The sequence below is a fragment of the Lacerta agilis genome, chromosome 15 (assembly GCF_009819535.1).
Source record: "Lacerta agilis isolate rLacAgi1 chromosome 15, rLacAgi1.pri, whole genome shotgun sequence".
NCBI lineage: Eukaryota > Metazoa > Chordata > Lepidosauria > Squamata > Lacertidae > Lacerta > Lacerta agilis.
Genome location: NC_046326.1, coordinates 12,063,483 through 12,078,199, shown reverse-complemented (window position 1 = coordinate 12,078,199; position 14,717 = coordinate 12,063,483). Strand labels below are relative to the sequence as shown.

Here is a 14,717-nt window from a genome sequence, read left to right as displayed (position 1 = left end):
AGGAAGAGATGCGAAGACCCTCACAGTCCCTTCCAGCTCTACAATTCTATGACTTCTTGTTGAGACGGGAACATTGACTGGGGCCACAACGGACTTCACTGTCTCTGATTCCTGTCTTGTGATTCATGGTTTATGATTCGTGGCTTGCAATTCTTGCTCAACAGCTGCCTACAGCCCAGCTCTGGCGAGCTCTGACATCAAAATTAGCAAAGGAAAATTCTGGGAAGCACATTTATTTTGGCATAAAGTGTTCCATGGGGACTAGCTGTTTGAGTTGTGAATGCAGACCCCTTGCAGTCAACGTGTTGCTCTCCACATGTTTGTACTCCACACCCATCAACCCCAGCCAGCATATGCAATGATTAAGAATGATGGGAGTTGTAGTCTAATATCTGTAAAGCTGAAACAAAATAAAAATTTCTTTCCAGTAGCACCTTAGAGACCAACTAAGTTTGTTCTTGGTATGAGCTTCCGTGTGCATGCACACTTCTTCAGACACCACGAAAGCTCATACCAAGAACAAACTTAGTTGGTCTCTAAGGTGCTACTGGAAAGAAATTTTTATTTTGTTTTGACTATGGCAGACCAACATGGCTACCCACCTGTATCTGTAAAGCTGGACCATATTGACTATTCCTAACATAAGTCAACAAGAGCAAATGAGAGCAGGAATCAATGGGTAAACAGAGGACATAAGAGGCAAAGAAGAGAGTCTTTGGATGCCACTTACATTCTGAAGAGCAGGTCGTGTAACCCTGTGACATAATAAAGCAAAGAGACCACATCTTTAGAACTATGTTGCAGGAACAGTGGCAAAATTAAACCCCATCCTCAAAACCCAGTGAAAGGGAGCTTCAGAGGTGGGGCTCATCCCACAAAAGCAATATGATGCCTATTGTCTTGTACACAAAATTAGTAATGGGCTCTCCTTTGCAACACATGTTTGTAGCATGCATGGAGAACCTGTTGGAGAACAGGTGTCACTGGGTTACAGTCAGTGCTTTTTTTCTTTTAAAAAAAAGACTCAAGAAAATCACAATTTTATAGTTCAAATCGGGAAAAATAAATACAGAAAATGGACAAAACTACAAAGATTCGCAAAATGTTTAGGGATATGTGTCCCCATGCGTCCCCCCAGGAAAAAAGCACTGGCTACAGTGCCATTTGCTGGCATCAGTCTTGAGAGCCAGTGAAGTGTGCCCTGGGGGTGCTATAGCAGCTGTGAAGTGCCCTCCCTGGGGCACAAGCCTGAGCACTAATCCTGGACTATTGGCTACGCTAGTAGAGGCTGATGTGAGTTGGGCTCCACTCTACATCAGACTTCAGCTGCACTTGCTGAGCAAGAGGAGGAACTTAGGAAACTGCCTTGTGCCGAGTCAGACCATCTATCTCTTGTCTTGTCAACAATGACCAGCAGCAGCTTCCAACAATTTCAGTGCAGCTTACAGAATCGAAACACAATTGTGGCACAAAGCAGGTAAAATGTAAGTGCATCATAAACAAATTGGGGGGGGGGGGGTGGAGAGACTGAGCATATGCCCTCATAGTGGTGCAGGAATAAAACTGCGAGCACATTTGCAAAGCTAAGCAGGGTCCGGCATGGTTTCAGATTGGATGGGGTACCGTGCATTGCAGAGGTTTGGGTTCCTTCCAACTCTATGATTCTAATCTGTACCAATCCCTACACCAAGAGGTGTATCCTGGAGAAGAGAGGGAAGTCTAGTGAGAATCCCAAGGGTGAAATAGAGATGCCTCAGTGCCACATTCAGCCACAGGGCCTGCAGTCCCCCCCCCCTTCCCATGACTCAAGGCCCTTTATTCTTTGCCCTTGAAGAGAAGCCTTGAATAACACCCCAATCTTGGAAGGTCTTTGTGGAACCCTTTGAGCTAGCAGCAGCAGCAGGGAGGGCCATCGCCCGGCAGTCAGACACTCACTTGGATTGTTCTCCCGGTTCCGAATGATGTACTGGAACACCAGGAGGGATGTAACTGTTGCCACTATCATTCCTGCCACTGCGGCACCAATCACTGCAGGGTAAGCGTTAAAAGGAGGGTCGGCTGCAAGAGAGAAGAAGCTGCTGTTGAAGGCCACAGAGTCATACCACGACTGGGTCACCAGGACCCCAGAACATGCTATAGCAAATGGATCTCAGCATCATACATCGCAGGGGCTTCCGGGATTAAAAGTCTGTGGAAATGAGGTTCTAAATATTGCCTCTGCTGAGCATCTTTCGAATTGCGCTTTCACATGAGGCCCCTCATGCTAAATATGTGACTAATGCAGTGCTGGTGGACTCATACAGGAGCATCCACTCATCATTCCATTTCATTGGCCGATTGATTATGTTTCCCATATATTACCGTGTTGTTGCTGTCTGGGGAGGCACTCTTGCGCTATAGCACAGCAAAAGCAGGGGTTGGGATGGGGCAGAATGGAGCATTTGTTGTATGAACAGTTACGAGATTTCAGCAGAAGTCCCGGGAACTGTGTGGGCTGGAAATGAAGCAGTATTGTCTACCCTGAAATTTTGCAGGTACAAACAGTATCAAAAGCTGGGTGACTGACAACCACCCTGATACCATCAATCCAATTCACCCTTTACTCTCCTGAAGCTGATTTTAAGCTTTTTTGGGGGGTGGGGGAATCATAAAACCCAATCAAAGATTGCCCACATTAACATGCCAGTTGGTCCTTGGCAGTACTGCACTGTTGGAGAATTCTTTCTCTGCTAAAGGAAGCCCTCAGTGAGGCTTTACACAAACTCTCCTCATGCTCCTCTCAGGGAGCCTGCTCATTTCAGGCTGCCGCATCTGTTTCCAATCTCCTCCATTTTCCCAAGAAAATAGTTTGCTTGTTTTTCTTGAGTGTTTCGTTTTGGTTTTGCACCTTCCTTAAAGCCGTCCCTGACCTGCACCCAGATTTGTTGCAACAGCTGCTGCCCATATGGAGGGGAGAGGCAGCCGGTTTTGCCTGGCACCAGCAGAGTTAAGCCAAGATGTGCAGAGAATATTGGGCAGAAAGCAGAACAACTGGGCTGCAGGTGGAACTTGGCTCCCTGGTCAACAAGGAACCCAGAAGCGAAGCCCTTTTAAAGGCCCTGTAAACATTGCTGTGTGCATCATAAACTATATAAATTCCACAAATAGCTTCTGGGGCACCACAACCCTAGAGATTAGTGCTGTTTCTTCAATTCTCTAGGAGTTATGATGGCCGGCTGTATACTGTCTCCAGTACAGACCCTCCAAGTGTCCCCCCCCCCCCACCTGCCATAATAAACGTGAGCAAATGAGCTAAGGTGATTTTACAATAAACGGCTGGTCATGTCAAAATCTGCAATGGGACCATGAGAAGCTGTTCTCTAGTTGTACCCTTAGGACCTGGAAATGGTTGGACACAAGGATCCTCCCCCACAAAGGGAACAGGGAATCCTATAAACTGTTGTTCTGTAAGGGAGATCCAAAGGCTTCTAGCTAAGAAACTCAGAGCACCTGATCGAACTACAGCACCCCATGAGAACGCTGAGAAGCCACTGGCAGTTAACAAACTGGTGTGAGACCAACATAATTCTGCAGTGTGTGTGTCTGCCATATGGTACAGCAAACTGTATCTTCCCTCTATGGCATCACACAATCAAAAGCCCTATTATGCAATATGGGACGTACAGGGAATACATATAATGGGTGGGGGAAACGGGCTCTGCGGCCAGCCTCTGTTTGATCAGCTGAACATCTAAAATGATGCCTTTGCACCTACACCTGAGCTTTAAGTGCTCAGATCAGCCTTTCCCAACCTGGTGCCTATCAGATGTTATTTGACTACAGTCCTGATCGTTCCTGGCCATTGGCCATAGTGGTTTGGACTGTCGGGAGTCCCAACACTTGGAGGGCAACAAGTGTTGGAGAAGAGCGACACACAATCTCTCTGTGCAACGGAGAATTCTGTGAAAGGTTCCCAGTGACCCATGCATTTAAAGCATGTGAACTCTCCCAAAGAATCCTGGGAACTGCAATTTGTTATGGGTGCTGGGCAGTGTAGCTCTGTGAGGGGTATACTACATTCCCCATGATTCTTCAAAGGAAGTAATGTGCTTTAAATGTGCTCTCACTGTTATATGTTATGGACATTATAGAGACTGTTGATCCAGAAATTTTGGCTGAATTCAGAGAGGCTGAGGGCTGATCCACTGGATGTAATCTTGATCTTCCATCTCTGATCAAATGACCTGGTCCTTTCCTCCTGTGTCAAGAGATCCCATTGCTTCATATGTTTGGGAGATCTTGCAGCGAAAGCCCAGCTCTGTCAAACCAACTCAAACGTCAGACAGGGGTTTATATCGGAGGAACCCCAAGCTAGCAAGCAGAGCGATTCCTTTCCAATGAGCCTGGTGGGCATGTCTTAGATAGGAGGGCGGAGAACACTTCCCAGAAGAAGAAGAAGAAGACGAAGGAAAATAATCCATGGCAGGAAGGATTAACCAAACCATGCAATTAAGAAGAGATGATGGGGCACAGGAATGACAACTCCATCCAAAAAAGAAAAAGAAAACCACCAAAAAAAAAAAAAACCAACTCACCCATCAGATATAATTTGCCCTGCCTGATCCTTATGGCATGCAGCAGCCTGCACTGCTTGGTTTTGCAAATCTAAATCCAGCCTCATGCAGTGCAGCAAGACAGGAAAAGCAGAGGAAGCTGAGCCACTCCCCGATGCAAAAGAAGATCAGCAACAGCAGCACAATTGAACACACACAGAGAGAAGGAGCAAAAGCAAAGGCACTGGGAGAAGCAATGGCAAGAAGCAGGTTCTTTCTGGTCACTGCAATCACATTCCAGACGCAAGAAGCACTTCCCACTCTAACCTGTTTCTCATCCAACCTGGCTTTGGCTCCCAGCTAACCTAGGACTGTGTCTGGCAACAACTCTTCAGGGTGCCTCAGGTAGGTCTTCCTTATCATCTGCTACTACCTGATCCTACCACCTGGGACATTCTGCACGCAAAGAACCTGCTCTGCCTCTGAGCTATGGGGTTTCAACTCACAGGGCAGCCTACGTAACACATCTACTTTCCCCACAATGAGATTTCCCCATTGCCATCCTCCCCCTGTGGCTGTTTTGCTCCATCATGTTGCATTTGTGATTTAACCCACCGCCTCCACCAGACAGATGCAGTGAATGAATTATTAGATAAACTGCCACAGGGTTTCGTGTAAACTGCATACGCACTTATCTTCCAAGCGAAGTGGATTCAGATTTTGCAACCCACAGCTGGCACACATACCACCTCCAACTTTGAAATGCTCCCCACAGTTTGAGAAGGGGGCATTTGCTTCCCCCCCCCCAAACCCTCGAATAAAATTATCCACTTTTAATGTTTGTTCAGGGTTTTTTATGCTCTCTCCCAACACACACTCCCTATTTACATCTTGAAATCTGCTCTGTTAGGGATGAGGAAATGGCTCACGACTGACACAAGGACCAGCCAGTTCACCCTGTTGCACAGCCAAGCCCTGAAAAGAAGGAGGGAAGTTCCTTCAGTCTAGAGCAGGGGTGGGGAAGCTGCGGCTTTCCAGATTTTGTCTGACTCTAAAAGAGGATGGAGGAAAAATTCATGGAGGAGAGAGCTATCAAAGGCTACTAGCCACAATGACTGTACTCTGGCTCCATGGTTGAAGGCAATAATGCTTCTGAAAACCAGTTGCTGAAGACCACAGAAAGGGAGAGTGCTCTTGTGCTTAAATCCTACTTGCAGGTTTTCCGCGAGCATCTGTGCTACTAAGAGACCAGAATGCTGCACTAGATGGGCCATTGGCTTCATTCAGCAGGATCTTCTCATGTTCTTATAATGTCTGACCATTGTCCATGCTGCTCCAACAACCTCTGGAGGGTCTCCATTTCCCCACCACTGGTCTAGAGAAGGATATATTTCCTGCAGAGTCCCTTTAACCAATTTTTAGAACTTTGCACCAAATGGAATGGCATTTGGGTTTTTAAAGGCAAGGATGGAAAGTTTCTTCCTTCTGCCTAATCTGTTCATATCAGTGTGAGAATTAATCGCAACTACATCACTTGGAGATCAATGGTGACTGAGCAGTCTACAAATTGTCAATACAAAATGTTAAACTAAATTTTGAATCACTCAGAAGACTATATGGATATAGCAGACTGTGCAAATCAAAGTCTGAATATATCCCTAGCAAGTATAGCATCTGGGTCTTCCCAGGCAAGAGCTGAACCCCAACAGCCATCTAATCAAATAAACAGATGTATTTATTTATTGCATCAGTCCCATTAAAACAAACAAACCACCAACCAATCATATTATTTCTTACATATCCGAAAAGGATTGATTGCTTCTTGGGAGAAAGGGCTAAGCTTGCCCCCCCCCCCATGCAGATGCCCAGCTCTTCCCCCAGCTCAAGGAGGGAGGTCATCACAGCTCCCAAGTTGACTTCTGTCACAGCCTACGGAGGAATGCCGTCACCCTAGCTACCCACGTCACCTGGTGTTTTTACTTCAGAGGGGTGCCCAGTCGTTCGGTGGTTGACAGCCAAGATGCGGAAGGCATACACAATTGCAGGATCCAGCCCGCCTAGCTTCTGGTCACGGGTGTCGGGGTCAATATCACTGATCACTGTTTCCCAGCTGCTGCCCAGCTGGTTTTTGGGAGCCTTCTTTGCTTCCCTCATCTGGACCACAAAGCTGGTCAAGTTCCCCGAGCCCTGGGTCTGCCACTCCAGTTCCACCTCTGTACGGTGGCGAGTGTACATCAGCTTGCTGATTGTCACATTGGGTGGGGAGGGGTACTCTGCAAAGGAGGAAAGGGGTATTCAGTCAATCAGTCAGTTTTAGCAAACCTCATACCTGCCATTGCTTGGGAATTCCAAGAAATCAAAAATTCAGTGCAGTTTGGAAAGGTTCAGTTCACCATATTGATTCAAAATGGTATTTAACTGTACCCCCAACACAGATGAAAACCTGCTCCTTGAGAGCACAACATTTGGCAAAGATAAAAAGAAATAATATGGACAAATAATTACTACACTCAGTAAAAAGGATACAGATATTCACTTGTAGATTAATAAATTATTGAATGTGTTAACATGAATAGAAGTTCAAAATATTGTAGTTGCTGAATATGGATTATTATTTTGATTGGAATGTAACTGGATTAATTAGACTTTGGAAGCAGAATTAAAAGAAATGATCAAATCTATAATTCTAGCACGGGGGGAACCACCAAAATTATACAATTGGAAAGTTGATTAATTGATATTTGATTTGGTATTGTGATTTGAAATGGATATAATGAGGCTTATTTTGGATTCTTGTAATTAAAAACTAATTTAAAATTATTTTTAAAAAGAAAGAAAACTTGCTCCTTGATCTCAGGGACCATCATTGAAAATTTGGTTACTATATCTTAAGTGGTGTCCAAATGTATGCAGTTTGGAACATTTCAGTCCGCCATCTTGATTCAAAATGGTGTCCAGTTGTATCCAAACAGAGACAAAAACCTGCTCCTTGATCTCAAAAACTATAATGCAAAATTTGCTTACCAGGTACATAAAAGGTAAAGGTAAAGGACCCCTGACAGTTAAGTCCAGTCGCAAACGACTCTGGGGTTGCGGGGCTCATCTTGCTTTACTGGCTGAGGGAGCCAACGTTTGTCTGCAGGCAGTGTTTCCAGGTCATGTGGCCAGCATGACTAAGCCACTTCTGGTGAAACTAGAGACGCGCATGGAAACGTTTACCTTCCCGCCGGAGCGGCACCTATTTATCTACTTGCACTTTGATGTGCTTTGGAACTGCTAGGTTGGCAGGAGCTGGGACCAAGCAACAGGAGCTCACCCTGTCGCGGGGATTCAAACCACTGACCTTTCAATTGGAAAGCCCAAGGCTCAGTGGTTTAGACCACAGCGCCACCCATGTCCCAACAGGTACATATCTTTCCAAAATGCACAGCAGATACATCCTTCCTTTTTTCCAAGGAGTTTATGATAGCATGCATAAGAATCCTCTTGGGAAGTTTACAAACAGGACACTATATCAATAGCCCCACCACCACAGCTCCTGCTGTTGCTCTACAGAAACTATCACTCAGAGACACGATGCTGTCCCCTGGATCCGGAGATTGCATATAGCCATGGATAGACACTTTGTCTACAAATGAATTATTCCCTGTGCTGTTGCATCAACACAATCAAGCAGAGCAATTCAAACTATGGGAAGACAGTATAATTTATAGTGGGAGAAATTATGGCCCTGAAATTTACCCCTATTTAGAGCTAGCTTAAGCCTGGCAGAGGGAACCAAGCTTTTAAAACAGAGTTAGACTTACAACACACTTTCCCCCAGCATCAATTCCGCTGGGTTGCTCAGTCATGTGACATGTGAATTGAGTTCGGAATAGGGGCAAGTCTCCCCCAGTCCCACCCTACCCCTGACGCTCCCCTGGAACACCCCTTTTTCAGAACTTACCCCAGCTGAGCCCTGGTTGAGCCAGGATGGATGACTTACGTCAACACATCTGAGCTGGGATGAGGGACTTCGACTGGTGTACCCCTGGCTGAGTCCACGCTCAACTGGCTCAGACGCAGATCAACGCATTCCAAACTCCACACACCCCAGCGGATCTTGGGTTTGGATTGCAGCCTAAATGCAACCTTAGCATTTTCACTTTACCATCACGCATCTGCTTACTTTTAACCAGCAGGTTGATGCTGGCAGAGGTGTTGCCCACAGCGTTCATGGCAGCACAGCGATAGGTACCGCTGTCTTTCATCCACTCTGTGTCCCGGAGGGTCAAGTTAAGCCAGGCGTTCTCCTGCTGCAGCCGGTATTTCCTAGCATCTGTTCTGATGACCTGATTCTTGTTGTTGTACCAAAAGACTTCCGATCCCAGGTAGGCGCCTTCGAGCAAACAGGCCAGTTCGACCTCATTGCCTTCAAACAGTGACACTTTGGATCTATCTACCACAAGCTTAGGAGGTTCTATGAAGAAGAAGAAGAAGAAGAAGAGAAGAAAGAAAGAGCCTGAGAAAAGTATGGAAACAAAGGTGCCCCCCTTTGCCCTCTTTTAACAACTGTGTGCCAGGCAGAAATTTGATAGGTAAAGCTTTTCCCATCCTGAAGGTGCTGGGGAAACCGGTGGCTTTCCATCTGTTGACCAGTTGTCAGGGATGATTGGAGCTGTAGTCTACAAACATCTGGAGGGCCATGGCATTTTTACCAATGCTGCAGCAAAATGAGCTGCATTTGTTGATTTTCTGCCTGTTATGGATTTGCTCAGTGGAAGTGAGTCCAAAAACAAGTGCCCATTCTAGCAGGTGCAGTCACACCAGGCAGTATACCTGAGGCAGTCCCCAAGCACTGTCACCGCTTATTCACAGTCACACTGGTGAGCATAATTTCTCTCCTGCCTTCCTATCCGTTCTGGTAGTCAATCAGCATACAAGTTTAAATACATCTTTCCGCCCTGGATTTTGACACCTGAGATGCATATTTTAGAACACACCTTCTTTCTGTGTTTGCAAGTTGTCTGAAACTGTTGTTAACTTTAAATTGTAATTCTAGTTATCTGCTCTGGGACCTTAGGGTGAAGGGAGGCTAAATAACAATAACAACTTCTTTGAATTTCTGCAGCAGAAATAAATGCTACGGGTAATAGTTAAAGCTATGGTTTTCCCAGTAGTAATGTACGGAAGTGAGAGCTGGACCATAAAGAAGGCTGATCACCGAAGAATTGATGCTTTTGAATTATGGTGCTGGAGAAGACTCTTGAGTCCCATGGACTGCAAGAAGATCAAACCTATCCATTCTTAAAGAAATCAGCCCTGAGTGCTCACTAGAAGGACAGATCCTGAAGTTGAGGCTCCAGTACTTTGGCCACCTCATGAGAAGAGAAGACTCCCTAGAAAAGACCCTGATGTTTTGAAAGATGGAGGGCACAAGGAGAAGGGGACGACAGAGGATGAGATGGTTGGACAGTGTTCTCGAAGCTACTAACATGAGTTTGGCCAAACTGCAAGAGGCAGTGAAGGATAGGCGTGCCTGGCGTGCTCTGGTCCATGGGGTCACGAAGAGTCGGACATGACTGAACGACTGAATAACAACAAAATGACTCAATTGCAACCCCAGCCCACTATCACGCCACAAATGGGCTAAATGCTCTTCTAAAAAGCCGGATTTGAGGCATATGCTATAAGGCAACCAGGATGTGCCGGTAGGTAGGTATGGGAGATCCTATGCATGAGATGGCAAGAATTCAGAATGTGATTTGTGCATATCGCCATCGTTCCCAAACTTTGGTCTGCAGACCACAGAACTTCATTTAGGTTGTTTGCGGCAGGTCTGTGAAGAACACTTACTATTTGAATTATTTTTGGAATTTGCATTGCAACGCAAGAGGATGCAGTATGTAATAAAAGAAGTAAAAAAATGCAATAAAAAGAGCATACATCTAGCACAGGACAATTACTCCAGCAGGCAGAAAATCATTAAGTGGTCCTACCACAAGATCCTTCGTAAGTGCTGTGTGTGTGTGTGTGCGCGCGCGTGCTGAGAATCACTGCATTGTTGTTTGTTGTTTAGTTGTTTAGTCATGTCCGACTCTTCGTGACCCCATGGACCAGAGCACGCCAGGCACTCCCGTCTTCCACTGCCTCCCGCAGTTTGGTCAGACTCATGTTGGGAACTTCGAGAACACTGTCCAACCACCTCGTCCTCTGTCATCCCCTTTATAGCCATGGATTCAAGGTGCTTAGTAATGACTTAGCCTTTTCACATGCCCAGTGATAAATGGGCAGCATTGGAGGCAAATGCCCCGTCCCTCTCCATTACACCCCACACCATCCCCTTTCAAAAGTTCTCTGCGGGTTAAAAATTTTTTTTTGTAATATCTTTATTGAAAGTTCAAAAAGTACATAACTATATGTGCCCCAAACATATTTTAAAAAGGGCTATCTAAGGTGCCCCAAACTTATTTGTGGGAGATGCAATAGGGATAACACTTCTCTAAAACATATTTTCTTTCACTGTCCTATATTGAAAGATTTTTGGCAGAAGGTAACTAAAAGGTAACTAAAATTTGAATTATGGTGCTGGAGGAGACTCTTGAGAGTCCCATGGACTGCAAGAAGATCAAACCTATCCATTCTCAAAGAAATCAGCCCTGAGTGCTCACTAGAAGGACAGATCCTGCAGTTGAGGCTCCAGTACTTTGGCCACCTCATGAGAAGAGAAGACTCCCTAGAAAAGACCCTGATGTTGGGAAAGATGGAGGGCACAAGGAGAAGGGGACGACAGAGGATGAGATGGTTGGACAGTGTTCTCGAAGCTACTAACATGAGTTTGGCCAAACTGCGGGAGGCAGTGAAGGATAGGCGTGCCTGGCGTGCTCTGGTCCATGGGGTCACGAAGAATCGGACACGACTGAACGACTGAACAACAACAAAACTAAAAGCATCAACAGAACTGTACGGAACAACCTTACATTCACAGAGCAAAATATCCTCTTGAATTATATACCCAGCACATGGAACCTTACAAAAGGACAATACGAGTGGACTCTCCGTGCCCTTACCACAGCAAAAGGCTGATACTGATGAATTGGAAAAATAAAAATGTGGCTCCCTTCTACGATTGGATTGAAGACATATAAACTTGCAACACATGAACAACTTGCAGACTTGACATGGACACATTCAATGATATTTGGAATCAATTCTTACAAATACTGTAATAGGTTAAGATCTGGTGAAGTACAATAACAACCTTGAAAAATATACAGTTTCGGGTTCCCTCCCCCCTCCTTTGTTTTCCCTTCTGCACAGGTTCTGTTTCCCTTTCTATTTTTCTATTTTTTGTTTGGCTGGTTGCAGGTCTGCAGGTTGATGGCATGTCTGCCATGGGACAGCCTGGCCAAAGGCATATAGGCTGCCCCCCCCTTGAGCTCACAGGAAAAGTCTATGCCAGGGATAGAGATCCTCAGAGCTGGGGGCTGGGGGCGGCCCTCCAACCCTCTCTATGTGGCCCTTGGAGTTCTGCTTAGTCCACACCCCTCACTGGACCTGCTTTGAACATCAGGTGTTATTGCCTGGATGGAATGAGTCCTAATGTCCCTTGCCCATCTGGATGGAGAACAGAGCAGGGTGCATGATCGGCCATAGCACAGAATGGTTAAATTTGCATGCGTTTCTCCATCCACCTTTGCCTCTGGCCCCACCCACCAATCTCACATTGCCCTTGGAAGATTACTCTAGGGATGGGAAAGGTTCCCCATCCCTGGCCTGCGCTGAGATGCAGAGTTTCCCCAGGGTTTCAGACCAGAGGGTTTCCCAGTCCTCCTCTGGAGATGGCAAAAATTGAACTGCATGTGTGGCATGTACTATTGCCCCTGAGCTCTGGCCCCATCCCAAAGGTACTGTTCTCAACAGCTTACCCAAACGGATGCGGCACTCAGTAGCTCTTATGAGAAGTGGGTGGGCTGCCACGCAGGTGAATTCCCTGCCCCCCAGGGTGGCGTTTGATTTCATGACGAAGATGTTGTGGGATTGTTTCAGTCCTCCGAGCACGTGGTCCCTCCAGTCTCTCCACCACAGAGTCACCCTCGGTTCTCCGCCTGCCCAGTCGCAGGTCAGCATGAGGAATTCGTTCTGCTTGGTTGCTACGGCGCTGCAGGCCGGGTTCCCACCAGGGACCCCTGTGGCACAAACAGGACAATTTAGAGGCACATATCTAGCCTTAACAACTCACCAAGGCTCACTGCCCTCGGGATGGAGAATTCCATTCAGCCCTCCCGTTTCAAGGCAAACTGACCTAAGTTGCAGTATGCAGACTTAATGCACAGATCAGAACACAGTTAATGATCAAACGATGCACTTCCACAGCTCTTGAGATGCGTACAAAAATATGTATTTTTTTTAAAAAAATATTTATTGAAATTAAACCTTTTAAACAGCAAAATCAGGGATTCTAACAGATCATATTCAAGAAATAAATACATCTGTATACGAATACTAATAGCTTTATTTAAAAAGTTGGAAGCAACATATGTTTGGACACTCTCATTAAATTTGTTATTCTAAAATATTACAAAAAAACCCATCTTTCCACAAACTTGTTAGGTTGGTTGATGCATATTCTTTTATAATAATTAAACTCAGTCACACACACACACACACACACACACACACACTTCCAGATAGCCTTTAAATGTTTTGTCAATACTGAGTATCTAATGCTATTTGATTTCAATATTTCATAGAAGACTTTGATGCTTATTTTTAATATTTGGTTGTTGCTATTTTATGTACTAGCTGTCAAACCTAGCATATATATATATATATATATATATATATATATATATATATATATATATATATGATTTTATTTATAATTTTTGTTTATATACATTACAACAATTACTCAACCACAATTTTAACATTTCCAACTTTGACTCCCTTCCCCCTCTTTTTGTGGTTCTTTACATTTATTTTCATCCTTTCCTGCTGAAATATACTCAGAGTCAAGTGTGAATTTCATGCTCTTTATTCAGCTCATAGTAGCAAGGAATGAGTCTTTCCCCAAAACGTCTGCTATATATAAATTATTTACACAATGGGCCCCATGTGATTGGCTAATTCCGGGCTACTCCTGTAGGCTAATCAGGTTGCAGATTCACTTCCTCCAGGAGCCTGATTGGCTGCTCTTGCAGGACAATCAGGTCACTGATTCACTTTCACCTGGAGTTGGATTGGGTGGCTCCTGCAGACCAATCAGACTGCTGCATTCTGGATTCTATTGTTCTCGGACCAATCAGGCTGCTGCATTCTGGATCCTATTGTTCTAGGATTCGGCTCAGTACATAACACCCGCATACTCCAAATTATATTAACTTATTCTTTTATTCAGAGTTCAACAAAATTTGGTCCTCCATCCCATCTTACTGCCAGAATATACTGACTTGCCACCCTAATGGCTCAGCAGCTGGGGACTTAAGAACTAAAACCATAGCCAGAAAGCCTCAAGTACTAAGGGCCCTTAAATTAGGATGGGGGTCACTCTTTGTCCAGCGTGATTTGCTGTTAACCCAGACCAAAATGGCATGGGGAAGTTTAAACGCCAATCGTGCTGCATGTAGAGAGCTCTCTATACAAACTGATATCTCCCCATGATCCAATCACAGCACTTCAGTGCAAGGCGGGGCTGCGTATGAGCCTCAACATCCAGATTACAGAACTTTCAGAAGACATCTGAAGGCAGCCCTGTATCAGGAGGTTTTTAATGCTTGATGTTTTTATTATGTTTTTACAGATGCTGTAAGCCGCCCAGAGCGGCTGGGGAAACCCAGCCAGATGGGCGGCGTATAATAATAATAATAATAATAATAATAATAATAATAATAATAATAATGGACAAAGGTTTCGCTGGTAGGAGAAGGAGGGTCACTACTCACACACAGTGGTTCTGCAGATGGTCTCGTCTCTGAGCGCCGGGTGAGAAGCCAGGCAAGTGTAGGAGGTCCCGTTGCGAACATCTTTGCCGTGATGGATTTGGGTAGCATTGGAGTAGGTTGCTGTGCTGTTTCCTCCCCACCGGGATTTCACCCACCGCAGCCGCACCGGGGGGAACCCTCCCTGCCACGAACAGCGCAGGGCAAGGTCTTGGAAATTGGTGGCTGGCAGCGGAGTGCAGCTGGGCTTCCCCTTGGGCAGATC

General features: G+C 45.4%; 1 protein-coding gene across 1 annotated transcript in view; it reads right to left on the bottom strand.

The window, feature by feature from the left end:
* VSIG10L2 (V-set and immunoglobulin domain containing 10 like 2) overlaps positions 1–14,717 on the bottom strand; it is a 33,031-nt gene that overhangs the window by 5,352 nt on the left and 12,962 nt on the right. Inside the window, exons 5-10 of the mRNA XM_033172479.1 lie at positions 14,456–14,716; positions 12,440–12,700; positions 8,701–8,991; positions 6,500–6,805; positions 1,936–2,058; positions 731–755 (exon numbers count right to left, since the gene is read on the bottom strand). Coding sequence (XP_033028370.1) covers positions 731–755; positions 1,936–2,058; positions 6,500–6,805; positions 8,701–8,991; positions 12,440–12,700; positions 14,456–14,716 — 1,267 coding nt within the window. The remainder of the gene's footprint in view (positions 1–730; positions 756–1,935; positions 2,059–6,499; positions 6,806–8,700; positions 8,992–12,439; positions 12,701–14,455; position 14,717) is intronic.